The sequence below is a fragment of the Amblyomma mixtum genome, chromosome 1 (genome assembly GCF_055824585.1).
Source record: "Amblyomma mixtum isolate Tamu chromosome 1, ASM5582458v1, whole genome shotgun sequence".
Taxonomy (NCBI): domain Eukaryota; kingdom Metazoa; phylum Arthropoda; class Arachnida; order Ixodida; family Ixodidae; genus Amblyomma; species Amblyomma mixtum.
The window spans coordinates 245536802-245562220 of record NC_143012.1 but is presented as its reverse complement, the minus strand read 5'-3'; the positions used below and the strand labels follow the sequence as shown (position 1 = coordinate 245562220).

Sequence of the window (25419 nt, the reverse complement as noted above, 5' to 3'; positions counted from 1 at the left end):
TAAGCAAGAGGCATATACACAGCCAAAGAAAGGTTTTGCAGTTTTCAATGAATTTATTTTATTCCCACAGGAGATTTCAGTTCAAACAAACGAGAAAAAAAAAGTTTGACATGAATGCCATGAATGCACGGACACTGATGAAATGTGACTTGTGAAGTCAGCATGCAAACTGGGGTGTAAGCCAATGCCAAAGATGTCGGCAACGCTAACTGGATACCAGTGAAAGTTCATTAGCAAAAATGCACATAATGAGACAACCAAGACAGACTGTAAACCAGCATTGGTTGCTAGTTTTTTGATGAATCAACACACCTCAGATTTTGCTCACTTATGGCCACACAATAACAATATTACATTAAAAAAAAAAAAGAGAGAGAAGAGCTCGTTTTCTGACATCTGCAGTCATTCACACTGTGGGCTATGATCACATCACTCACACACACTGACTGAGAGGTTCACGCACACATGATGAAACATTGGCTGGATCTCAACTTGACACAACAACCATTCCTTAGCAAAGAGCTGGTTGGCTTCACAAGCCTAAAGAACCAAGAACAATGCAAAGAAAATAACCTAAATATGCCATGTATTAATGACTGACAACTGTTTTTGAAATAAGGTATGCAAAATGCAGACCTTGCATAACCTACAAAAGTTGGAAATGTGAAAGAACCAAACAGCTTCGTGAAAAGTAAGAACTGTACAAAGAAGGGGGTACCCAAAAACAAGACAAAAGTGTGGGATCCACTTAATGGAAAAGACGTGAACCTTCCTCGCACCGCATATTCTCGAGATGGCTTTCAATATATACTAGAATCCGCATGTTAAATGTAACTTCCTGCAAGTGCAACGCAGCAATTTACAACCTTTGGGTCATGAGTTAACAGTCAAGCATTGAAAACAAATGCACAAGTTGTTAATTTAAATTATTTTACAGTTATAGAAATAAAAGCACAGTGCAAGGACATACTGGTACCCTCCACAACATTTTCTTAGAGTGCCATGTTTGAATTCTGCAAGCAACATGAGCTGCTGAGATCTAACACAAACAATAATTAAGGTTTTATCTAATGCTATTCATTACTGCAAAAAGTTTCTAAAGAATTCTGTGCTGTGGCGCCAGAAAGTTTTAAACTACACTGTTTGCAGCACCCACATGCCCGTTTGCACAGCAGTGGGGCTTCATAAATAAAATTGTGAGGATCTAAACATGGTGTCTGTTGCACTAAGAGAGAATCTGAAATAGGGACATTTTTTATAAATGATACAAAATTTCCGTGTCGTCTTTCCATTAAGTGGACAGTACACTTCATTTCGCTGTTGGACCAAAGCCAATCAAACAGCAAGCACTGTACACATGTGGGACATGAGCCTCTCAGGGACTTGGTACATCACTGAGAGGTTCCAGACATGCCTGGCATCGCTAAAGGCACTGCAAGAGCTTTTCATGATACTGCCATCAGCTCATACGTAGGGCAGCATGCGTGGCGTATGGAGGGTTGTTGTCATATCGTACGTTCGCCATCTTCAGTGTGTCACACCAGATGCCACAGATGTCCCTGCAGTATCACATGCCAACCGCTGCACGCTCTGAAGAACATTCTTACAAAATTCTGGACACACCCAACAAATGGCAGCACCGCGAGTGCCAAGTCCTGTCTGAACGTCCTGCTTGTCTCCACACTTCATCCCCCTGTGGGCCGGTGCGCCGGTGTGCGCCGGTGGGCTACAAACAACCACTTCACTCGCCCTTGGCCTCCTCAGCAGCCTCGGGGGCACCCCCTTCGTTGGGCGGCGGCTCGGCCTCATCGGTCGCGGGTCGCTCCTTCTTGGAGCGCTTGTGCTTGTGCTTGGAGGAGCGGCGCTCCTCTTCTTCCTCGTCATCGCCGCCGCGGTGGTGTCGGCGTCGCGACGACCGGTGTCGCTCCTCCTTGTCGCCCCGGTGCTCGCGGTGCCGCCGCTCATAGCGCGACTCCTCGTACTCGTCGTCCGGGCCACCCCGGTCCCGCCGCTCGCGGTCCCGGTCTCGGTCGCGGTCACGCTCCCGTTCGCGGTAGTATTCGCGGTAGCGGCGCGACTCGCGCCTCTCCTCGTCGTCGTAGTCGCGGCGCGACGAAGGGCGTTCGCGTTCCCGGTCGCGCTCCCTCTCGCCGCGGTCCGGACGGTCCGCATGCCTGTCGCCACGGTCTCCGCTGCGGCCCGACCACGTGCTTCCTCCACCGTCGTCCCCGTACGACTGGCCGTAGCCGCCGGCACCGTTGTAGTAGGACGAGCGGCCGTCATCGTATCCGGAGGAGCCGCGGTCGCTGCCGCCTCCGCCACCACCTCCGGCCCCGCCGCTTCCGGGCAGCGGCGGGGGTGGGTGCGTGAACCGTGGCGGCGGGAAAGCGCCGGTTTCGTAGCCTGGAGGAGGTACGCCTGGAATCATGCCCGGGATCGGCGGCGGTACGCCGAGCCCGTCCAGGCCCATGCCCATGTAGCCGGGCGGCGGCATGTGCGTAGGGGGCAGGGTGATGCCGCCCATGCCTTGGTCCCCAGAGCCGATCACCTGCAAGGGGCCGATGGGGAAGGGTGCTCTAAGCTCATTGCATGCAACGGCGAAGGCCGTAGAGCGCAAGCACAAGGATACACATGAACAACACACAACGGGAGGTGACTTCAGTTTGCCACTACGATCAGTTAGCGAAAATGCAATACTGCGTTCAGGCAATGTACCGTTTGGATGCATTTCCTGAATGTTTCACCGAGCAGAGGCAAACTGAAATGATCCACAAAGATGTGACGGGACAAGAGAGCAGACAAAAACAAAGTAGAGCTGTGCAGAGAGTGGGAGAAGGGAAATCAGGACAGACACAAGTGTGTATGTAGGCCATACTTTGGGTGCTACAACAGGGACAGAACAACACAATGAAACAATGTGCAGTGATCGTTTAGAAGTATAATAGAACATCAGACTACTCCAACTGCAGGAGGAGGAGACTGTCATTTAAGTAATAAACTCAATGGTAATCAGTGATAAAAGATGCTATTCCTAGTAATGCTGAACTGGCTGGATAAATGTATGCCCAGCACAATGAAATCCTCAAGGAATCTATCAAACAAATGCAAAAATATATGCGATAACTTAACTGCTGCATGAGCTAACGCAGCTCGGCTGTACGGACAACCACATGGCTTTAATTTTTCTTATTTGAGACTGGATGTAAGCACTACAGAATGTTGTAAAAGAGAAGAAACAGTTCTTCAGGACAGCACATACATTAACAGCTAACCAACAACTACTGCTGCTGAAACCTCACCGCATCAAATCTCCCAACTGCTCCCTGTACCTGCAGGTCACTACCCATTCTGGCATTAATAAAATCTTGGTGATACAAAAATTGCAATGCAGATCAAAGAAATTATATCAACAAATGAGAGTGAAAAAAGTTTGAACCTAAGGCTTTGACAATCAGTGAGCTTTATTCTTGAAATCATACAGGCCATTATGTAACAGAGCAAGAATAACAAAGCAAGAACAGCAAAGGCAGGGACTGTCCAGTAGACATGACAGCTCAACCCCTCCAATCCCATGTCTATGCGGGCAATGATGAATTATATCACGTTACAATAGAGCAGACAGGATGCTACAGCCTGTAACATTATTCTTTCATGTGTCATTTTGTGCAACCAGTCCCAGTTGTGCACAAAGTGTCTTGGAAAGATAAGGTTGTACTAGCAGCAGCAAGGTGGGTATTATTTAGGGGTGTGCAAATATCAAATTTTTCGAATACGAATCGAATACGAATACTTGGTTCCGAATATCGAATAATCAAGGACAGACGCATTTAACCACTACAAAACATGTATTTGAGCACCTAAGAACATCACAGTTCAACTATCAGTGCTGAAATGAGCACAAAAGGTGTGTGTGGCTGCGCAAAAAGTATCAAAGTCTCGAACATTGTTCTTACAAGAGTGCAAATATCAGAGAAGATGGCTAGTACACAGCATTGATCAAGGCTAGCTTGCCATAAGCACAAAAGCACGTTGCTGGGATGAAGATAAAAGGTTGTCGTGAAGGCAAACCGTCTGCTCCACATGGTCATGCAGAAGTAGTTCCCTTCTAGCTGAAACGACTTCTCCAGCCAAAGAAAATGCCCTCTCAATTGGCACTAAACTGGCACGTATTGCGAGGTATTTCGTGCATAGCTCTGACTATACCAGCTCGCAGGTATAGCCACAAAGAAGCTCACCAGCCCAGTCAGCTACTGTATGGCCCAACGCTACGCATTGCTACGGGCGCCGCCATGTTGTTATGTCTCTGTCGATAAGACTTGCGGACCGCAATGAACGCCAGTACTCGGAATAGAATATTTGGCTAGATACGAATATTCGCGTCGTGTCGAATATTCGAAACAACACGAATACGTGGATTTCGAATCGAATACGAATACTAAAAATATAATATTCGAATTATATTCGAAAATTTCGAATATTCGCACACCCCTAGTATTATTGCAAAAAAAAAGGGAAGCTTGTTCACTTTGGAAGTTGCCACAAAATGTTACTCAGTGCCAGCTTGCTCAATAACCTAATCGGGAATGCATATTTAACAACACACCACAGTAAGAAACATAATATGGACACGAAAAACTCATTCAGAGATGTAGTCAGAATAAACAAACAAAAAATATCTAGAGTGAGTGTGGCCTTCCAATATCTCAGAGGGCAGGGCAGTGCAGAGCACAGCATTCAGATATACTATGTCTTGCATAGAAACTCTCTCACAAGCATATAAGTACGAGTTTTTAATAAAACAAGAAAAAGAACCCTTTTAGTATGTTCAAAGCTATGTCAGCTTTTTTTTTTCTTCTTAAACACGTGCATGAGCTGTCAAAAGTGCAATAATTAAAGACCACAATTACAAACAACTAGCCCCGTTCAAAGCCCTCTTAATACTCGATATGATTGCATTATACTCTCAATGGGCTTTTCAACAACATTATAAATGAGTCTGTCTAGACAAATCAGCAGAGCAGCATGAAGATTAACTTGAAGGCAAGTTGATGCTGGTTGGAAATGTTTATTTTTTGCACGATATATGTGATCCGATACACACATAAGTGACAGAAACATAAGCCTTTAGGTTGTAAACTCCCTTGAAAGTTCCCGTATTTATGCTGAGCTAGAAGAAGCTAAAGGCAGGAGAAATATAAAAGTTGAAAGGCAGAATGGGTGGGTGGTAAAGAGCAAAGCAACAAAGAGCGACGTTTACTACAAAGGTAAATAAAAGCAAACTGAAAGCCTGAAAGCTAATTTCAACCGTGCTTCAATGATTACTAGACATGTAAGCATTAGGACTAAACAGACCCTATTGCACACATTTCCATGCGATTGTTTAGTGCAGGTTAGCAGAATAACTGCATTATGCTGATGCTTATTTGGCATTTTAAATATAGGGGCAACAACCCTGAGCGATCTGGAAAGACGGGCAGCTTTACAGCAGCCACTTAGAATCCCGAGTATTTGAAAGAAAACTATAAGCACCAATCTGGCATCAGAGGTCAAATAACAAAAATTCCTTTTAATACAGCGTTGAAGACCTGACTGCTTTGGAAAGCCCTATTTAGACACAGAGTGGGGCCAGTGGATGAGGCAACAAAGAATAGACGAGCAATCACTTACTCAGCTGCATTAGCAACGCTCATCACGCATATGCTGCTAGCACATGCTACAGTTGGCAAGCCTGTCTTGATTCTGGCCATAGCTGCAGGGTATTTACAACAGGCTATGTGCGTACAGCACAGGCAGCAGCCACAGTCAAATCATGCTGCATACCCTAACCTTAAGCCTAGGCTGGCACTGCACAAAGTGAACCCTACTACGAGGAGCATGAGGAGCATGCCAGAAAGAGGATAGGGAAGGAGGGAAAGCAAAGATTCAGAAAGACAGGGATGGGGAATAGCTGGCCTCCCTTCCCCAAGGAGAGAGGGAGGGGGCGCACCTGAATGACCCCTTCCTTGGCGGCGCCCGGCCGCCGGCTGGGCAGGGATGGGGCGCCGCCGCCAATGACGTCGATGCTGCCCGACATCTTCCGCCCCGGTGGCGGTCCCGCCTTCTTGGAGCCCAGTGGGGGCACGCTGCTCACTCCGGTGTACTTGCTGTTCTCGTTGACTGGGGGGATGGGCACCTGCAGGGGAGGAGGGGGAGGAGGGCCCTTGCTGCTGCTGCCAATGCCTGCCACTGGCCAACCACTCAACACCTCTCCCCCAACCATGAACAACACACAGCACTCGCCCAACATCTTTTCTCACTAAGCCCAAGGGCACTTCCGCAGTGAGAAAAGCGGCCAACACTTCGCGGTATTTCTGCTAGTCAGCTCAGCAAGTTGTTAGCACAACAGTGAGAGGAGGTGAGATGCAACGATCACAAGCGCTTCTGGTCTTTTTGCTTTTCATACCCTAAGTTTTGCAGCGCAGCTGTATATGGCCCTATAACCTGGCTGAGCGGCATTGTTGCAGGGTGCAACCAGACCATGTAACAAGCCAGAGTGCTCCTCACGTGCCCGTGGCTGCTTCGTCTTTTTCATGGCTCAGAGCAGAAGTTGTATGGGCGCACGGCACTGGTTTCAGGGGGACTTTCAGCCATTGCTGCAGAGGCACCACCAGGCCTTGTGCCCGGCATTCACAAATGTACGCCTCAACAGGGTCTGTTTGTGTTCATCGCGTCTGCAGTTGGTGACAGAGAGCCGCACCTGCCAACAAATAATAGATTCAAGTGCCTGCCAAAGCAGTATCACATGCTTCCACTGAATGCAGGGAGCGAGAAACTTGTATACCCTCGCACCCCATTTATGCGAACACGTCGCTTGATACAAGGATGATGCAACTGAGGCATCAAGGGGCCCATAGTGAGCGTGTGCATCGACGTGAACCGCACTTCCTCGATCGATCAAACAGGACAGGGCACTCAACGTGCACATGAAACACAGACTGCAACATATTACCGTATTTACCCAATTCCAACGCGCCCCCGATTCCAACGCGCACCCAATTTATGGCACCAAAAAAAAAAAAAAATTTTCAAGCCCCGATTCTAACGCGCGCCCGATATTGGTAATAAAAAAAAAAAAAACTACAAGCCCCGCTTCTAACGTGCATGTGACTTCCACGAATGAAAATAATTTGCAACCGTTTTTTTATTTTAAGGGGAGATGCGGGTGAAAAAACCGCGATTTTTTTCGATAAAGTCGATTTTGTATTTTCTTGCGTTTTGTATTCCCCCAAGCCTCTTCTTTTATGTGTAAAAAAATCAAAGCCGATAATCAATGGGAAGTTAGTAAAAAATACAATTAAAGCACTCGCGGTGGCTCGCGAAAGTGCGAATTTGACCGAATTTCGGGAACGCGGCATTTCGCTCCACGGCGTCGCCCGCTCTTGAATATTCGCGGGGAAGTAGGCCTACCCATCGTCTACGAGAAGCCACTTCGGCAGCGGCGCATTCTTGATAAAAATACGAAAAAAAAGATGTTTCCCGCCCGTGTCGAGCGTCGCGACTGGCCCTTCAAATCACGTGGTACGATCGGAGCCGTTCCATTGGCTACGAGCATTCCACCGCACGGTCGGGCGCAGACGCTCTTTCTTCGTTCTGCCGCCACCGAGACGTGAACCAACGCTTCTGCCCGGGTTTTTCTCCTATCTCCGCTATGGATGTGACTGAGAAACGAGATTTTCGCTCACGCAATTTCCTGACAAAGCATCAGTATAAAGGAAGACGCCCCAAGCGCAAGCGGAGAGCTCCGGTTACGGGAGGTTCGTCTGCTGCTAGGCGTAACTGCGGCAACGGCGATGCTTCTTGCGGAGCATCGATGACTTCGTCAGTGCGTCTGAGCGAAAGATAAAGATCTTCGACTGTAAAAACGGGCGCGGGAGCGCTGTTATCTGTGAGATCGGCATGATGCACGACCTCGTCAGCGGCGCGGCGTGCCCCGCCTGCGGACGATGTAATCTCTGTCAGAGAGTCGGCCGCAAAACAGAAAGGAGTCTCATCGTTTTTGGAACTTTACCGCCGAAATGACGCCTTTCCGATAACCGTTGTTTCATCAACATATTCTTCGATCCGCGTATCTTGATCGTGCAACGGCAGTGTTGAGGCGTCCGCCCGCGGCAGTGCACGGGATACCGTCGCCGTGAACGCGGTCCGTGGTCGCTGAGCACGCGACCAATGACAAGCGCCACACCGGTTGAAAACGGCTCCTGCGACGCAGAAAACGACGAGCAAACGTGCTCCCATGTTTCCAGCAGTTAGTGAGCTCCCACATCGTATAATGGCGATGACGATGGGCAGCTATGGGGCAGTTTCGGTTTGCACTCGAATCCAACGCGCATGCGATTTTGAGACGTATTTTCCCCGAAAAAAGGTGCGCGTTGGAATTGGGTAAATACGGTACTAGCGTTAAAATGCACACAAAGGACAGAGAGCAAAAATACACAGGGCAGACGCCAGACTTCAACAGCTGAAGTCTAGCGTCTGTCCTTTGTATTTTAACGCTAGTAATATGTCACAGCCCAACTTTATTCTTTAATAAGCACCTGAAACGGGTGGATGTTGGCAAAAACCACATAGTGCTTGGCAGGAGCAGTGTGTAAGTGAGATTTCTTGCCATGGTTGCAGTTTCTTAGTGAGAGCACATTGAACGAGCACTACAAGATCGGTCTCCTTGGTGCCACAGAGGAACCCCCCCCCCAGACAAGGACGAGGTTGAGCACATGCCCAAGTGTACCGTTCAATCACAGATGATAACCCAAAAACAACAGCTGCGCTACAATAACGTAATACAGAGTATCATAACTGTCCTGTGAGTTTTTGCCTTGTCCCTGTTGTGCTAACAATTTTTTGAGCATGCTGCAAGGACTAGCCTACCAACAAGGTTTACTTAAAATGCCTGGGCCGGTAAGTTAGTATGACTTGCAAGGTTAAGGCAGTGCAAGCAGGATAATCACAATAAAGAGACACTTTAATAACAGAGACTCATACTTTAACTTCGATCCATCAAGGCATCGATCCTTAGGGACCCGAAATGCTCGCTAATTAGCTAAAGCACCAGAAGCGATTGTGGCACTCAGCTGCAATGAACAATGCAGTGGCACAGTCTCACCACCAGCGCCATGGGTAAAGAAACTGTGAATCTTGCCACAGCTGCATAAACCTAAAAGCACGACACGCTTCAAGATATAGGCATACATATTAATGAAATAACTACTGTTTTAAAAATATCCGTCTGGAAATATACTTAAAAGAATCAAATTTTTGGCCACTACTTTCAAAGCACAGCTGCTACATAAATGCAGAAACATCCAAGCTCCTTTGATGCCACAAGCGATTGTTACAGAACTGCTGGCGCCTCCCGAGACTGTCAATGCAATAGCCTCATGTGCAGTGTCAGAGGCCATGCAGCACAAATTCTCTGAATCTAGCATGTTTCAGTGCCAATGTATTCCACATTATCTTGACAGCTAGCTGGTCAAATGGCACCGCATTGCAGCTGCATACCACATCCACTTCCGCTGCTTCAGCCATTCTGTGATCACATCAAGTGATCGAACCCTTGAGCCATCAAAGCCATAGAGTTTCTTACTATTACCTAGAGGGAAAGCTGGCAGCCCGTCTATGGGAGTTTGCATGGCGACCCCTCGAGACCACTTCAGCCACCATGGGCGCTCAAAGCATCATGAGGCGGTGAGCTACTTGTTGCGGAACTGCAACTTTTGGCCGAGAAATAATAGAAAAATAAAGCTGTTCAATAACTACAAACGTCCTAACATTCAATATCTTGTCTAGTGATTGCTACAAACGAGCAGAAAAGCATTTAAGTGCAAAGTTTGCCCAAAATAAGAGACGACTCGCTCTCCTATTGGCCAAGTAATGAACACTATAAAAACTAATATTTCGTAATTAACAAGCGCATTTTTAAAAGTAAATATGTTTTAAAAAAAAATGTTGTTGCTTAGAAACTTGAATGGCATTTCGGAGTTTTTTAATGGCATTTCGGAAAAGTGAAACCTTTTATTGGCGTCGTGTGTCTAAGCGTTTTCACTACTATGACTTTTGCACACTGCGTTCGCGCGAAAGTCGTCTGCGCACACACGAACAACGTTTTCGGAATGAAACTTCTTAGTAGTGCCACTCTGTGTTCCCGAAAAATTACGACTGTGCCGCAACAAGTAGCTCACCGCCCCATGATGCTTTGAGCGTCCATGGTGGCTGAAGTGCAGCGCCGCCAGCTTTCCCTCTAGGTAATAGTAAGAAACTCTATGATCAAAGCTATATTATGAGCCCTATTTTGCCTCCAAACTTTTGACCATGATGTCCGGACTATTTCAATCTACCAAGCAATAGATCCCTCTAAACGTATAAGAGAGAGATAAAAAAAAATTTACACAGCTCTTAATGAAATTTTAAGGCAAACTGACAATGGGCATAAAAATGACTGAAAGCAAACAGATCTAGAACAGAAAAGCACTTTTCGAACACAACATTCAAAAGCTCAGTAGAATGTGCTTCTAAAAAGAAATCTGTGATTCAAAAGCCAGCAGCGCCTTTTGAGATGGCGCACAATTCTGAGAGTGACTTCATAAGGGCATTTTTGTAAACAGATGTACAGGTCACGCCACAATTAGCAACAGTAATGGGCCAGCAATGTGCAAAACTTCAAACATTCAGAAAAAAAAAATTAAAACAAGTCTGCGTACAATTGTAATTTATTACACTGCCTAAACAACAACCAGAATATCTATTACGCAGTTTATAAAATGCTCTACAATACTAGGGGAGCCTTGCTAGTCACACCAGGTACAAAGCCACTGGATAAATATAGGTGAAGCAGTGGAGGTGAGAAGAATGGAGGGGGGGGGGGGGGGGGGGGCATAAAGAGCATTTTAACAAATCTTAAATCTCTTTTGTGCATGGCAGTGCACTGACAGGTGAATTTCCTTCCACGAATATTTTCTTTAAGCATTTCTGGACCGGTACAGTTACTATAATCAATCAGGGGTCGCTGGAAACCACCACACAGGTTTCTTCATCATACCACCGATGAAGGTGAAAAGCAAAAACGGCCGTGTGCTGTGCGATTTCATCCCCACACTGAAGAACTCCACGTGGTCAAAATTAGTCCGGAGTCCACTACAATGTCCCTCATAGCACATATGCAGCTTTGGCACGTTAAACTCCACACACTGCAGCATAACAGCGTTATACCCTCTCCATTAGAAGACTCTGACCTACACTAGCATTGTACAATGCCTAGGATGCTCTTCCCAGTGAAAGTGACCGTGCTCCACTTTAGTTTCTCTCTCTCTCTCTTTACGCACCTAAATATGCATTCACTTATGCACAATGTTCACCTTGTTCGCATGGTTGGCCTTGCCTGCCATTCTGAACAAATGCACGAAACTCACTGAATACTACCATTACATATATGCAGGAAAAGCAGTGAGTGTCACCAGAGACCTGGACTACCCAATCTGAAACAAAATTACTGATGCACAAAATTTTTCTACCATACCGTTATAGCAAGTGAAACTAGAAATAATGAAAACTAGGTCTTCAAAATCCCTATCAGCTAAAACTCCTGCTCAGTTACTTGCTGTCAAAGTGACACCGAGAACAACTTCCTTCAATGTCTAACAAAAGTTAAATTCAATTATTCAGCCTCTTGCAGCTATGATGACGTCTCTTAGTCAGCAAAAGGCAGACTTATGGCTGAAAATGGAATATCTTTTCCCGTCACTCGATTCAATCTTATGACGCTGATGATGGTGTTGAGTTTATTATGGACTTCGTTATCAACTATAAATGGATGCCGGTGTAGTTCAGCCCCAGAGATCCATGCACAAAAACAGCAGTGACATAATCAGAGTTTGGTTGTAAAAACGTCCTGAGGGGGCGGTACGTATATTTAATTTTTTGCCCTTTTGAAACCAGCTTCTTTGCCAATATAAATGCGGTAATCGATAATTAAAGCCAATTTCAATTAGTTCTCAGTGTCCTTTCGAGGGCAAGCAGTTGCCACCTGGCCACATTCACACAGCATCTCACTGCCACAGCTAGGTGCCGCCCTGCCTTGGCATGAAGGTGTAAAATGCAGCTCCACTACAATCCGTGGCTCTGACCAACAAGCTGCGTGCTCTGTCGGAACACAGAGGGCGGAAGTTCTGACCAACAAGCTGTGTGTTCGGTCAGAACACAGAGGGTGGAAGTTTTGACCAACAAGCCGTGTGCTCTGGTGGAACAAAGAGAGAGCAAGTTCTGACCAGCAAGCTGCGTGCTTTGTCGAAACACAAAAGGTGGAAGATTTCTCTCCCTCTGAGCAAGAGCATCCCAGAGCAAGCTAGGTGGGCAGCGTGTTTTTTTAGCCGTGAGCCTGCCTCGAGTTCTTGACACACGTGGAAAACTCCACAGGCACCCAGCACTAGTAATACAGATAACACACACAAAATTGTGCCCCGTCACATGAAACTGGCAATTTCCAGCCAGCACAAACAATCACAGCGGTCGCTTAGTGCGGTCTACGGCTGTCACGCATGCACCCGCGGAAGGTAAAGCAGCGCAACAAGCGTGTACGTTACAAGTCATCACAATCCGAGGAAATGTCGTCGGCACATGCAGTTAAAAGGCGATATGCAGTTTTTTGTCACAAGCGCAACGGAACACAGGCCATGAGGGTTAAAAAGCAAGAAAAGCGCACGACCCCAGACTAAATCAGTGGCCTACACTGTCGCAGTAAATACCTTTGCTTTCACTCCCGGGTCCATGCTAAGAGTCGTCAGAGTCTTCTCACTATAGCACAAGCTGTGTCCTTCTCTTCCGTCTTGCTGAGAGAGGAACAGCAAACTGACAGTAACCACTTCACACGTCAAGACAGCAGTATTCTTCAAAATAAGCTCAGTTACTCTTTCTACAAATTGGTAGACCTGCTGCGAGTCCGAGAGTGGATTATTGCTGGCAGTTAGGTCACCCTACGCAAATTTCTTGACTATCCCTTAAATTAACCTTATAGGATTGACTAGACACAGCAGGTCAGTTAGTGCTGAATATGTAGTCACAGGCACAGCTCTATTAGAAGTAGGCATAAATTAAGTAGCTGTGATGGGGAGGTGTGTAACAGATATAACACAGAAAAGATTTTGCAGAGAACAGAATAGAGAGACACATGCAAGTGCAGACAGGATAGAGCAGCTTCAAAGGAGAACACATAATGAGCTGCAGAAATCACATAAAAGCACAAAACTTCAGGAAGCGCAGCGTCAAATCACTAATGAGCCAGGCAATGAGTGAACGCATCACAAATAACAAGCAAGAAACATCCACAATAAGAAATCTTACCATGCAGCTGGAAACAAGAATCTCTACACTACAGAAACCCCCAGCAGGTTTAAAATGAGCCCAAGAAGTGATGGTAAAAAATAAGAGAAGGGTTACCAGCAATCTTCAGTAACCTCCAATAAGAGCAGTTTTGGCCCCATGAGAAATTAAGTTAAATTTGAACTAGTAGAGGACAAATTATAGTGCAAGATTTGCTACAAAAATTGGTGCTACAATAGGCAGAACACATAAATTTGTCATAATTTACTATTTAGTTTTTTTTTTTTTTTGTAGCCAAACGGTCATAATTTGGCAGCTGGTTCAGTTACAAAGGCTACAACTCCAGTTCCTCCATATATGGCATCACGATGCAATTACCTGATATACTAGAAGCAATATTTTTAGTCTGCCAATCTGCAAAAGCTGCACTGTCTTAGGGACAGTGTCAAATGCGTAGCTCCATTGCTCATGGCAGGCACAAAGATCCAAGTTTTCAACCCTTTCGCGCCTTTGTTTCCGCAAGTTTTGATGCAGCAATGTGAGCTGTAACTCTTAAAGACCTGATTTACAGACAAAAATAAGGGAAGAGACTGTTCACACCATTCACTACCACACGCAAGCAGTTGTTAGTCTGGGTTAGTTGCAAGCCGTGTACAAAAGGTTACGAACTAATATCAAACCTCTACACTGACCAATACCATAGCATTCATACAACGTTAAGCCCGGACACTCCTTTATGATGTTTTTTTATTATTTACACAGTAAACTACAAAACTACAAACTTCCAGCTGCATTCTGACGAACAACACGAGCCTCTTTTTTTGAGCTGCACGTGCAGTAGAAACATTTCACTCCAGACTCACCTGACTGCTCAAAATATCAGTACCATATCAGCTCCTGAAAATTTCAGGGCCACTGATAATTACTGTATATATGTACTTTTATATACAAACTGTATATACGTATATATGTATGTGGTTCTGATGGGGTCCGGCGCTTAACGGGACCGGCACTTTCTTTTTTTTAAACTACAGTGGAGCCTGAATCATGCGCCCCTTTTTTACGCTGCGACAAAGATTTTTATGACGAATTAGTATACCCCCAGTGAATCCTTCAAATAAATAATGCGTTGAAAGTATGCGTGATAGGAAGCGCACCCGACTACCGGCACGAATTAACCGCATAAAGTAAAAAAGACTGCTAGATCAGTTTACTGGCACAAGTCACGTGATTCTAAGTTAGTTAAGATCAAGATCCTCCAAAGGTCTGGCGCTCGATTGATCGACGGTTCGGAATGGTGCACTGCGCGTGCAACCCGCGGCCGTCAGTGTGAGGTGGCGTTTGCCTGGCCTGCTTTTCGGCGCGCTTCACTGTCAAAGGCCTTGCGGAAATCAATTATATGTTAATTTACTGTGAGGTCATTGTATGTTGGTGAAATGGTAACAAGATTAGACTTTTTACGATAAACCCCAACTATATTCAAAGCACTTTCGGTGCGGCTACGATGCGAGTGTTTGCAGGCAATTACAGACAGTCAGCTCCCAGCTTAACGCACCCGCGTGGGCAAATTATGCCCACATAAAACAATATTTTTGGCTCTTTTTTTCCCAGAGCCCCGAAATACTGGCTGCAGAGTTGGGGGTGCGGCCCTTTCACGAGGGTGGCCTTTACGCGAGTATATATGGTACCAGCTATTAGTAAATACCAACAGACTGTTACGACGGCTCAATAGCAGTAAATAGCTAAGGCATGGCAAAGTTCTGAGGAAGAAAGTGTTAGAGCAAAAGCAGCACGAAAACAGCTAGAAAATGTCGAGCAAATCTAGCAGGCTCATGCTAGTGGAACGCAAGTTTGCTAACAGGCAGCAGGCAAAGTTTTACTCATGTCCAAGAACAACTTCACCCAGAGATGCTTTCCATTGCGAAACTATACACATCAAATTGATAAGTTATCTAAAAAAAAGTTTGTTCAAAAAATTCAAATAAGACCCCTGGAATGTTTCATGCCCAAAACCAAAAGCTGCATAAGACAAACAGGCGTTTGTAGTTTTTCACATTGCTGAGCACGTGCGATATGCTTTAAAGGAAGCATGGTATGACTGCATCGTAAAACTCGGCATGCTGTGTTCTTCCACGCTTAAATACAGATAGGCATAATGCAATAACCAATATATATTTTTTTGCTGCGCCGCCCCTCTGTCCGCTGCAAGCACGCGTGATTTGTGGCAGTTCAGTGACCTGTAGGAGACGACATAGAAGAGAATGTGCCATTGCTCTGCGAGTGCACCGGACTCTGCGGCAGTTCTGTCTACCCCATTCTGGCACAACTACTGCAGGAACTGAAACCAGAACTTCCGGTGAAAAACAGTGTGTAATAATTATCTAAAGTGCACAGGGCAGGTGTGCTCAAGTTCTGTCGTTTCAAAAGGCCCCACGCATTGTTACCAGAAAAAAAAAAAGACAGCAGAACCCGAAAACTAAGTGTCCCTACCGCTTTAACAATGCCTTCCGGAGAGAGACATCTTAAGCCCCATTTTTTCCAGTATGCTGCGTGTTAATGACATCCTAGTCGAAATCGAGAGGAAGAAATAGGCTTGGGCAGGGCATGTAATGCAAAGGCAAGGTAACCGCTGGTCCTTAAGGGTAATGGAGTGGATTCCAAGAGAGGGCAACAGTAGCAGGGGGCGACAGAAAGTTAGGTGGGCGGATGAGATTAAGAAGTCTGCAGGGATACGGTGGACGCAACTGGCAAAGTACGGGGTTAAATGGAAAGACATGGGAGAGGCCTTTGCCCTGCAGTGGGTAGTCAGGCTGATGATGACGGCTGCGTGTGTGCAAGGTAACATGGAGATAGAACAACGCCGACATCACTGTAGGGTTACGTACCAATGCGATGGCGCCTGTGCATGCAATACAGCTTATTGGCGATTCCCTTAAAAAGGTGATAAGAGGCTACGCATTGGCGAGCACGGCACAAACGTATCAGTGTAAAAACTGAAGTGTTTAGGCTAGTGCGTGAGGGATGTGACGCCAACAGCTGCTGGGTCGTGACACAACTGGCACAGGAACGTGTCAAGCTTCTGAGTTCCATTGCTCTGTCCTTCCTCCCAACCCTCGACTGCACCAACTCCACACAGGCCAGGATTGCCCGAGTCACACGACCTGAATAACAGCCTCAATGGTCAGCAGTTTCATGTCATAGATTTGGGCAAACCCCATCACCAGTCAGGGATGACTACAGAAGTGCACAGGCTTGCCAATGGCAGAGGCTACACTGCCACAATGTGACGACCTCCGAATGAGCCTTTTCAAGGAAATTCAGACTAATGCCAAGGAAGCAGAGAGCTTGAATGCTGAAATTTCATTGAGTCCAAAAACACCATTTATATGCGAGACAGCTTTTTGGCGAATTGCAGGCTATTTGCAGAAGCCGCTGCAAGCTTGAAGTTGTTCTCCCTGCTCCAGAAACCTACAGGTAAAAGGCATGAGAGGATGAGGCAAGAAACACGGGCGCTGCACCATACACTCTCGTGAAAACTGCCACACACAGGGGGTAGATGGCAGCACAGACTCACCTTGATCGGAACATTGTTATCTGACCGAAGCTTGCGTTGGCGGTCACAGTAGATCTTCCAGGTGTCTTCATTGAAACCGTAGTTGAAGTAGTCAGTGATGTCAGCACCTGGCTTTCGCCACGGCTTCTCCTCGAGAGACTCGATGTTGAACTCGTAGATGGAGGACCCGTTAACGAGCCCCACCTCATCTACGTCGAGGCCCTTGGTTTTGCCCACACCGGGCACTCCCGAACCAGGCCCAAGGTTGTTGGCAAAGGGAGGGCCCCGCTTAATGTTCAGGTTCACCGTCTGGGTTGGGCCCGGGTAGCCGCCGTAGGGCGAGGCTTTGAGGTCACGAATGGTCACCTGCATGGCAGCAAACACGCCAGCTTGATAGGTGGCCTCAGCCGGGCTTGCTGTTGGAATACTGCTGCCTCAAAAAAAAAAAAAAAAAAGGCCGGTCATAGAGTAAACTTGATAATGCTTAAAGGTGCACTGAAGAGGAATCTGAACTTGTCTTTTTGCCGCGGGAACTCGATCTACACGTTCCGAGCTTTCTTAGAAACTGCGATTTACTGCCCTGTGTGGCCGATTTCCCCAATTAAATCGAATTAACGTCCGGTTCCCGCCTTTTTTTTTTCTAATTCTGCCTCGTACGATGGGCGGAGTCGACCAACGCGTGGAGCGCCTTTCACCCAGTCCCGTGGCGGCTTGCCGCTCTGCCATCGGCGGAGTAATACGTAGTAGTCCGTAGTAGCAAATAGTCCGCGCGTATTTTTATTTCTTCGGGCTTATTTTGCGGCTATATTATCTGCGAATGAAACTATTTATTCATGGAAACCTAAAAAACAAAATAAAGTGAAAGCAAGGCCTCCACGGGACTGGGTGAAAGGCGCTCTACGCGTTGGTCGACTCCGCCCACCGTACGAGGCAGAATTAAAAAAAAAAGGCGGGAGCCGGACGTTAATTCGTTTTAATTGGGGAAATCGGCCACACAGGGCAATAAGTCACTGTTTCTAAGAATGCTAGGAACGAGTGGGTCGAGTTCCCGCGGCAAAAAGACATGTTCAGAATCCTCTTCAGTGCACCTTTAACAGCACAATGACTCAGTAGCAGTGCAATTGAAAAGTTGCCAGTGGTCCCTGCAAAACAGTATTACTGCCCATGAACACCCTGTATTTAAAGATGCACGAAAGAGGAATGTGAACTCCTCTTTTTACTGCAGGAACTCGACTTACATGTTCCGAGCATCCTTAGAAACTTCTAATTATTGTCCTGTGCGGCCGCTTTCCCTAATTGTCCCTAATTTAAATCGGCTTAAACGTCCCGACTCCCACCAATTTTTTAACTCACCGCTGACAGTAGGAGAAGTCAACAAAAGGGTGGAGTGGCTTTCAGCCAGTCCCGTGTCGGCTTGCCGCTCTGCCATCAGCGTAGCGATACGTAGTGAACGGTGAAAGCAAAGAATACGCAGGTATTTTTATTTCCGTGCGCCTAATTTGCTGCTATGTTGTCTCTGACTGGATCTATTTATTCATAGAAAGCTAAAAAACAGAATAAAAGCGAAAGCGAAGCCACCACGCAACTGCCTAAAAGACACTTTACGCATTAGTTAACTCCTCCTACCTGCAGCGGTGAGTTGAAAAAAAGGACAGGAGCCGGGACGTTTCATCCGATTTAAATTAGGGAAATCGGCCACACAGGACAATAATGCAAAGTTTCTAAGAATGCTCAGAACATGTAGAGTTCCCGTGCTAAAAAGACAATTTCATATTCCTCTTTAGTGCACCTGTAAATGTGCCATCATGCTTCCCAACATTGTTGGTAAGTGCCATAGGTTGAGAAAAGGCTACATTCCTCCAAGCTAAGAACAATTATGATATTTATTCCATATCCTGCACTGCATAAAACAAATAAAACACAGCATGGCAAAGCGGCAGAAACCATATTATAAGCATAAGGCATGCAGCAGTATATGTATTTGCACATAGTGCAGGAGGCAATGCGGAAGCCACGAACAGAGTTCAGTAGTTGCAGAGATTCAAACAGCACTGTGTTCAGACAACCATGCAGCCAGAAAATTTAATCCCAACACAAGCATTTTGGACAGGCAATGTTTCATACCCAAGCCAAGAGCAGTGCAGTTTTACCATTTCAGACCTTATTTATATAATGGTGTAAACAAAACTTGCTGCTTTAGCTAAGAGTGCGCTAAGCCTAGCAGTTACCTCTTTTTTTCATCTTTGCTTCAGACAAATTCATAACTACTATTCCCAATATAACTGTGTAGTTTTTCATGTTGCCTAGCAAAGTAGATATTTTTCAAAACAACTTGGCAGCACATGCAAACTGATTTTATATTATCACACTATATTCTGGGTTTCTTGTATTATCTGCCGCTAGGAAAAAAAAAAAGTGATTGTGTGGCTCCTTGATTGTCTCTTTCCTTCACTTACAATTTCACAACTGTCACTACACATTTTGCAGCGGCTGAATTTCGTTGGAGGAGAAATTCTAGAGGCCCGTGTACTGTGCGATGTCAGTGCACGTTAAAGAACCCCAGGTGGTCGAAATTTCCGGAGCCCTCCACTACGGCGTCCCTCATAGCCTGAGTCGCTTTGCGACGTTAAAGGGGCTGCGAAACACTGCTTGGGGGGATACCGGCTATATTTCAGGTGGATTCTTTATGTCACACAGATGCTGACTTAAAAAGAATTGCAGGAATCGATGCACAGGAACGGGAGTTATTCAATGAAGAAATTTCAAAATACAAGCAAACAAAAACGCTGCCCTCAACTCGATTTTGGCGGGGCTTCCCACTCCTATTTCGCTCTCCCAATGACGGCACCTGGCGCAACCAATCAAAACAGCTTGCCAGAGCACGTCGCGGAAGTTTGTACTCCATGGTTGCCTGCTCTCTGTAACTCGTTCATGCTGAGACTGGCAGCGTCGTTTCCATGCCAGAGCCCCTGGTGGTGTATTTTTATTTTACTTGCTTTGAAGGGCTTTTATCTAAGACGAACAAGTTGTTTTTATTGATCTAATATAAAACACTGACAGGTGACAAAATGTGTCTCTATTTATTCACACAATTTGCAGTATATTTACTGTTTGTCCAATCATCAAGCTCGCGCCAAGTGATGTCATATCCGCGGCTAAAACCCGCCACTGTGTGGGGACACCATCAGAGCCATGAATTTGTTTTGGGGGAGGACATTAAAATATTAAAAAACAGAATATATGCGGTATTACTGACGCTAATAGCACCATTGTAACTCACTGTATGCGATCAACAGGCAAAACAGTCAACTAAGATTGTGTTTCTGGGCCCCTTTAAACCCCATAAAAACCAACCCAAACATTTTGCATAACTGCATACATACCTGTAGAAACTTATCAGTGGATGTTTCACATTTTTAACCAAACAAATCAGCTCTTTTCACCTGCACAGGCTACTTTGGTGGAAAATTTTTTCTTCAATCCAAATGGAGAGCATCGCTTGAATAAAAAACGACTTTTTACAAACCCCGACATGAAACAAACCTAGAATGACATGTACTAGCTTATCAAGAATGCTATATAAGCTTTCTAGAGGAACGCTATTTCGCCATCTTGATGGGCATTTATCGTAGAAATTTGAGGAAAGCAGCGCGGCAAGCATAGACAACAAGGCAAAGAGCCTCATAATTAAAAAACCGCATAACAGATGATGGAGAGAAAGGTTAGTCGCAAACATGAGCACTGAAGCTTTCGCCTTGCATTCTATGCACTCAGGCTATGTGTAGCCGTTGTACATAGCAAGTTCAGAGCCACAAGCTCTCAACGGTATTCCCACTGTGTATGCTTGCTATCCGGCTGGTGAAGCGGCTTCATTCTCACTCAGCCATCGAATGAGCTACTTTGTGCAGGCTGCAGACTGCAACAAGATGCAAGCACACTCAATGTAGTGCAGATGAAAGCCCTTATCAAAACAATGGCTATCAAAACAATGGGGAGCTGAGGCAGCTTAGACATGCGCCTTGTCAACACGGCCGTTGATATGTTAACTGTCAGTTTTCGGTTTCCAGCCGCGTTTCCAGTCTTTGGAAGTGGCTCCTCTGATCAGTCAGAGAGCTCCATTGCAAAGACGTCATAAAAATGACGTCGTGGCAGTTAATTTTTCGCAGGCACTTTGGGTGTGGAAGGGTTTTGGTATTTCATTTGCAAACGTTCTGAGCAACACAACCACCTTATCGCACAGAAATGCCATGAGAAGAGTTGCCGAAGAATAATCTATCTGTCTTGCTTAGTTTTGATATTCCCCGGCAGTGTCCCTTTAAAACACTCATGACATTAAAAGACAAGACACTGTGTCACCTTGAGCAGTTTTTTTAGGATGCTATACGAATAATAAAGTGAAAAGGACACTAACAGTCTTATCAGAACACATTATATTCTACAACTACATCATGATGTAGTAACTATAGTGCTATCTATCACACAGAGCTGGCCCAATCATGACACGCTAATTCATGGTGTCACATTTGGTGCTAGGAATTCGACTGCTCTGCTTTGAAATGCAAATTTGCCCACTGAACTGTGAGCTTCCCCGCTATAGAAAAAAGAAAAAGATTTCCGTTCAAAACAAGGAAATAAAAAGTTGCCAGGCATGCTATCATTCAAGTGCACATAAGAAACAAAGTGGTAAGCGTTTTTTGCACTCCAGTTATGTGTACAGAGCTCCTGTTTAGCTGTTGATTAAAAGTGTAGCGTGAAATACTCTATTTTACGGTGCTGCGGCCCCCTTGCATTTTGGCACAGCAAGGACGCTTACTCCTGGTGTGTTTGTGCATTACTCCACCTGGTTCTGGCTCTACTCTTGTTTTTCCCCCAATAATCTCTCCCATGTGCACCAGGAAAAAGCAAGGAACTCTCAAACATGCGCACTTCATATACTGTACTGCCCCCCCCCCCCCCCCCCCCACCCTTTTTTCATGAGGTAACGAAAGAAAAGGGAGAAAACTATCAGAAACAACTAGCTCTGAGAAGCTTTTGAACATATGTCCTAAGCCACCAGCCAAACTTAGCACTGGTTCATTTAAGCTAGAGATGAACCCATTGCACACGTTGACGCTCATACCAGTATCAATTCGGTTGTAATAAATATGGCACAAACTACCGGCACTAAAAGATAAGAGACGGACAAAAAATTCGAGATCACTGCAGTAACCCCCATAGAAGCAATGCGAAAGCAATGACACCGCCTCATTTCAAGTTGCTTTTTTTTAATTGGTTCCTTAATTACACACTTTGTTCACAATTGATTTTAATTCACCTTATTCACAATTATTTTGCAAATAATTCACAGTTAATTCACCCCTTTTAAAATTTCATTCAAATTTGGTGCACTTCTGCTCTGGCCCCGCCCACTTTTGGAACATTTCTGGCTCTAATTAATTAACTATTCATCCCAGTTCTAAAATTTTTTTTGCACATCGTCCTTACATCATCCTCTTTCGATTACAACCATTCGTTTGACGCTACCTCTTCTGAGCTGCCCACAACTGCTGCCGACACATTTTGCGGACATGACCCTACACACATAGCCTAGTAATGCTTTCGCATTAATAAACCACATACCTTACAGTCTGGCCTTAGGCGCGCACAGAAGGCCATATGCACACTACTACTGTGCGCAGTTTTAAAACTATGGTGTTTAATGCCTCTTCCTCATAGCACAACACCACCCTTCTGTAATGCCTACTTGGTTCTTTCATGTAAACACAAAAAACAAGCATGCCTTAAAACCATGATGTGCAGTGTGTTCATCATCGGTACTTTGCCATCACTCACTACGCTTAATAAAGAACTTGATGAAAGTTGAATGCAATGAGATCTCATTGATACGTTAAAAAAAAAAACACTCGGAGAAAAAGTACCGACAGCTGCATCAATTGGAGAAAATTGAAAAAAAAATTCCCTCGGCGTAACCACCTGCTGGTTAGGGCTCAAAATTTGCACAAAGGTGGCATTTGGTGGTCAGTTTTGTTTTATATTATGTTTGAGTGGAGAACTTGCCTGATTCGGTCAAAGTTAATCAGAAATCTTCATCGTGTGTGACGGCAAACCAAAACTGCAAGCTTTTGCAGTAATGATTACCGGTAGCGCAATCATGCACCCTCCAGACGAACGAGCACTCTACTGTGCAAGGAGGCTGTGGAGAAACTCATGGGAGAAGCGCAAGGTGTGGGGAGGGGAACAATTATTTGCAACAACGTTTTCTGCGTTCATTTTAATAAAATAGCTGAGAAAGCACTTTTAAACCAACTGCGCAGCCACTTTCACCCTTCTTGCATTTCGCCGCAGCGCCCTGCCTCAATGGTAGAGTACTCGTTCCTCGGGCGGGCAAAGATGGCGCTACAGGTACGCCTGCTGCGAAGCCGTTTCAGTCAGCCGTCACCGCATACAATGAAGATTTTCGATTAATTCTGACCGAATCAGGCAAGTAGCCTATCCAAACTAAGTGCAACACAAAACTGACCGAAAAATGCCACTTCAGTGTGAAATTAAAATTAGAGTAACTGACCACAAGAGTTATGACAATCTACAAATTGCCGAATTTTAGCCCATTCAGACTCATATTTAATATGTGGACCCTATGGGAAGTTTTGCGACTATGACAATCTACTAACCGTCGAATTTTAGCCCATTCAGACTGTCGTATTTAATATGTGGACCCTATGGGAAGTTTTGCAACTGGTAAGATCAAAGAGCTCTCGAGTGCCACCACATCACACTAAAACGCAAAGTTGCTGCTTCCAAGAAATCAAACCTGGACATCGTCATCATCGTCGTCATCATCATCCTCGTCGTCATCGGCTCCATCAGCAGCATCCCCATTCTTGTCAACCTCCATTGCTGGGCCTTTAGCTTCACCGTCGGCCTCCGCAGGGTCCGTGGCTCCACCCTCGGACTGCTGTCCCTGCTCATCCTCACAGCTGAGCTCCCCTGCTTCCCTGTCATCCTGCAAAGGCAGCCAGAAGGGGGTCAGTTTCTACTCCTTGTTACTCTACTACTACTACTCTACTCTTGTGCCATCTTTCCAAAGGCTAACAACAACAACTACAACTTGGCATTCTCGGACAGCATTGCCCAAAACAACTAGACAGACTAGACTAGAGAAAAAATGTGCAAAAGCGTGCTATCAAGTCATTTCACTCGCTACCTCAAGGCACCTTTCATTAGTCGCATAAATCATGTTTTGCTTTCACGGACAAGTCGCCAAGTGTGAATAAGACCATAATCAACCATATCTCGTCACATATAATTAATAAATTACTGCCCAGATCATATTGTCATATCTCCCTTCACCGTACACTGTCTCTTAGCAACAGACAGTTTTCTTCAACATGCAGATGCACCTACTTTTTTGAAAAGGAAGCAAGCTGTATAATGCAAGACACCTGTCACAAAAGTGACATTTGCACCAGTTACAGACACGCTTCGTCGACGCTTTCACGCAGGCTGCGTTAAGAGATTCGTACGGCACAGAAAACACGGACAGAAGTTAATACACGGTGAGACAGCTCCTGGCACAAAAACTGAGGTTCTTTGCTTGGTCCCGTCTTATTTAGATCAACTTCACAAAGAGACTTCGGCGATACTTCAGTACATAACCGAACACAGAGCTCCTTGCCTACAATAACAACACAAGAGCGCCTTTCCTTCTTCTATGCTACAGGAAGCCAGTAGGCGAGAACGCTACTGGCTTCCTGTACCATACTGCACTGCACCGCATGCTTTTATACGTAAAATGCTCTTAACATTCTCTAAAGTATGGAGGAACTGGCCTACGTTGAGGCCGTGCCCAGACTTAATGGCAATGAAGAAGATAGTGGCTTTAACATGATGTGCTGTAGGCTGACGCCACCAACGAGCTCAGATCTGATTAGCAATCAACGCAGACTCTCTCAAGCACACGCTGAGCACATTACTGCTTTGCCCAATAGGCGAACTATTAAGCTTACACATAAATGATTTTCAGACACACACACAGGTTTTTGTAGCAGTATAACCTGTTACAAAGGTGCTCCTTAGCATGCGAACAAAACTATTCGGAGGAGCGCGAAGGGTTACCCGCGGCCTGCAGCGTCGCGAGACAGAAGCTGTCCTGACATCGCAGGCAGTGCGGATTTTATTCGAAGTTTCCGCAGGCTAGCGCTATTCGCCCCACTTATTCATCACGAAGCGTTCATAAACGAACGGCCTAGTGTTAACCGGCCCTTGCATTGCCGTGGCACTCAAGTTGGTAGACCCAAGCTGAAGGTTGTGCGTACCTGTAGCGTTTCATGTTTATTTTGCACAAGCGTTGAATCATCCGCCTGTGACTTCGGATCATCGCCCCCTTCATTCGATGCGCCAGCGTCTGTTTTGTCATTATCACCGTACAACCAAGCATCATCGTCCTCTGCGGCAGCCGCCATTTTGCTCATGCATGGACTTCTGGATTGGATGTGGATCGGACTCGGAGCGATCGGACC

General features: G+C 45.7%; 1 protein-coding gene across 3 annotated transcripts; it reads right to left on the bottom strand.

Annotated features, from left to right (window-relative positions):
* Nucleotides 1-33: 33 nt before the first annotated feature.
* Nucleotides 34-25411, bottom strand: Fip1 (Factor interacting with poly(A) polymerase 1). Of its 3 annotated transcripts, XM_089565650.1 has the most exons (6): nucleotides 25216-25411; nucleotides 23712-23903; nucleotides 16922-17266; nucleotides 12774-12857; nucleotides 5987-6172; nucleotides 34-2548 (listed from the first exon to the last, which is right to left on the bottom strand). In XM_089565650.1, exons 1-6 carry the CDS (start codon nucleotides 25369-25371, stop codon nucleotides 1742-1744), a joined length of 1770 nt encoding a protein of 589 aa, XP_089421776.1. In that variant the 5' UTR covers nucleotides 25372-25411; the 3' UTR covers nucleotides 34-1741. The 3 variants fall into 3 exon arrangements, with proteins under 3 accessions (XP_089421776.1, XP_089421777.1, XP_089421778.1); XM_089565651.1 differs by lacking the exon at nucleotides 12774-12857 and having other exon boundaries at nucleotides 25216-25409; XM_089565652.1 differs by lacking the exons at nucleotides 5987-6172; nucleotides 12774-12857.
* Nucleotides 25412-25419: the final 8 nt, after the last annotated feature.

Excerpts from the sequence above, each read along its gene's own strand:
- Fip1 (XM_089565650.1), bottom strand. The coding sequence starts at position 25,371 with ATGAGCAAAATGGCGGCTGCCGCAGAGGACGATGATGCTTGGTTGTAC. Across the intron at positions 12,858-16,921 it reads ATAACAATGTTCCGATCAAG|CAAGACGGAAGAGAAGGACA; the intron begins GTGAGTCTGTGC and ends TTCCTCTCTCAG. Across the intron at positions 6,173-12,773 it reads ACCCGGGAGTGAAAGCAAAG|GTGCCCATCCCCCCAGTCAA; the intron begins GTATTTACTGCG and ends CCTCCCCTGCAG.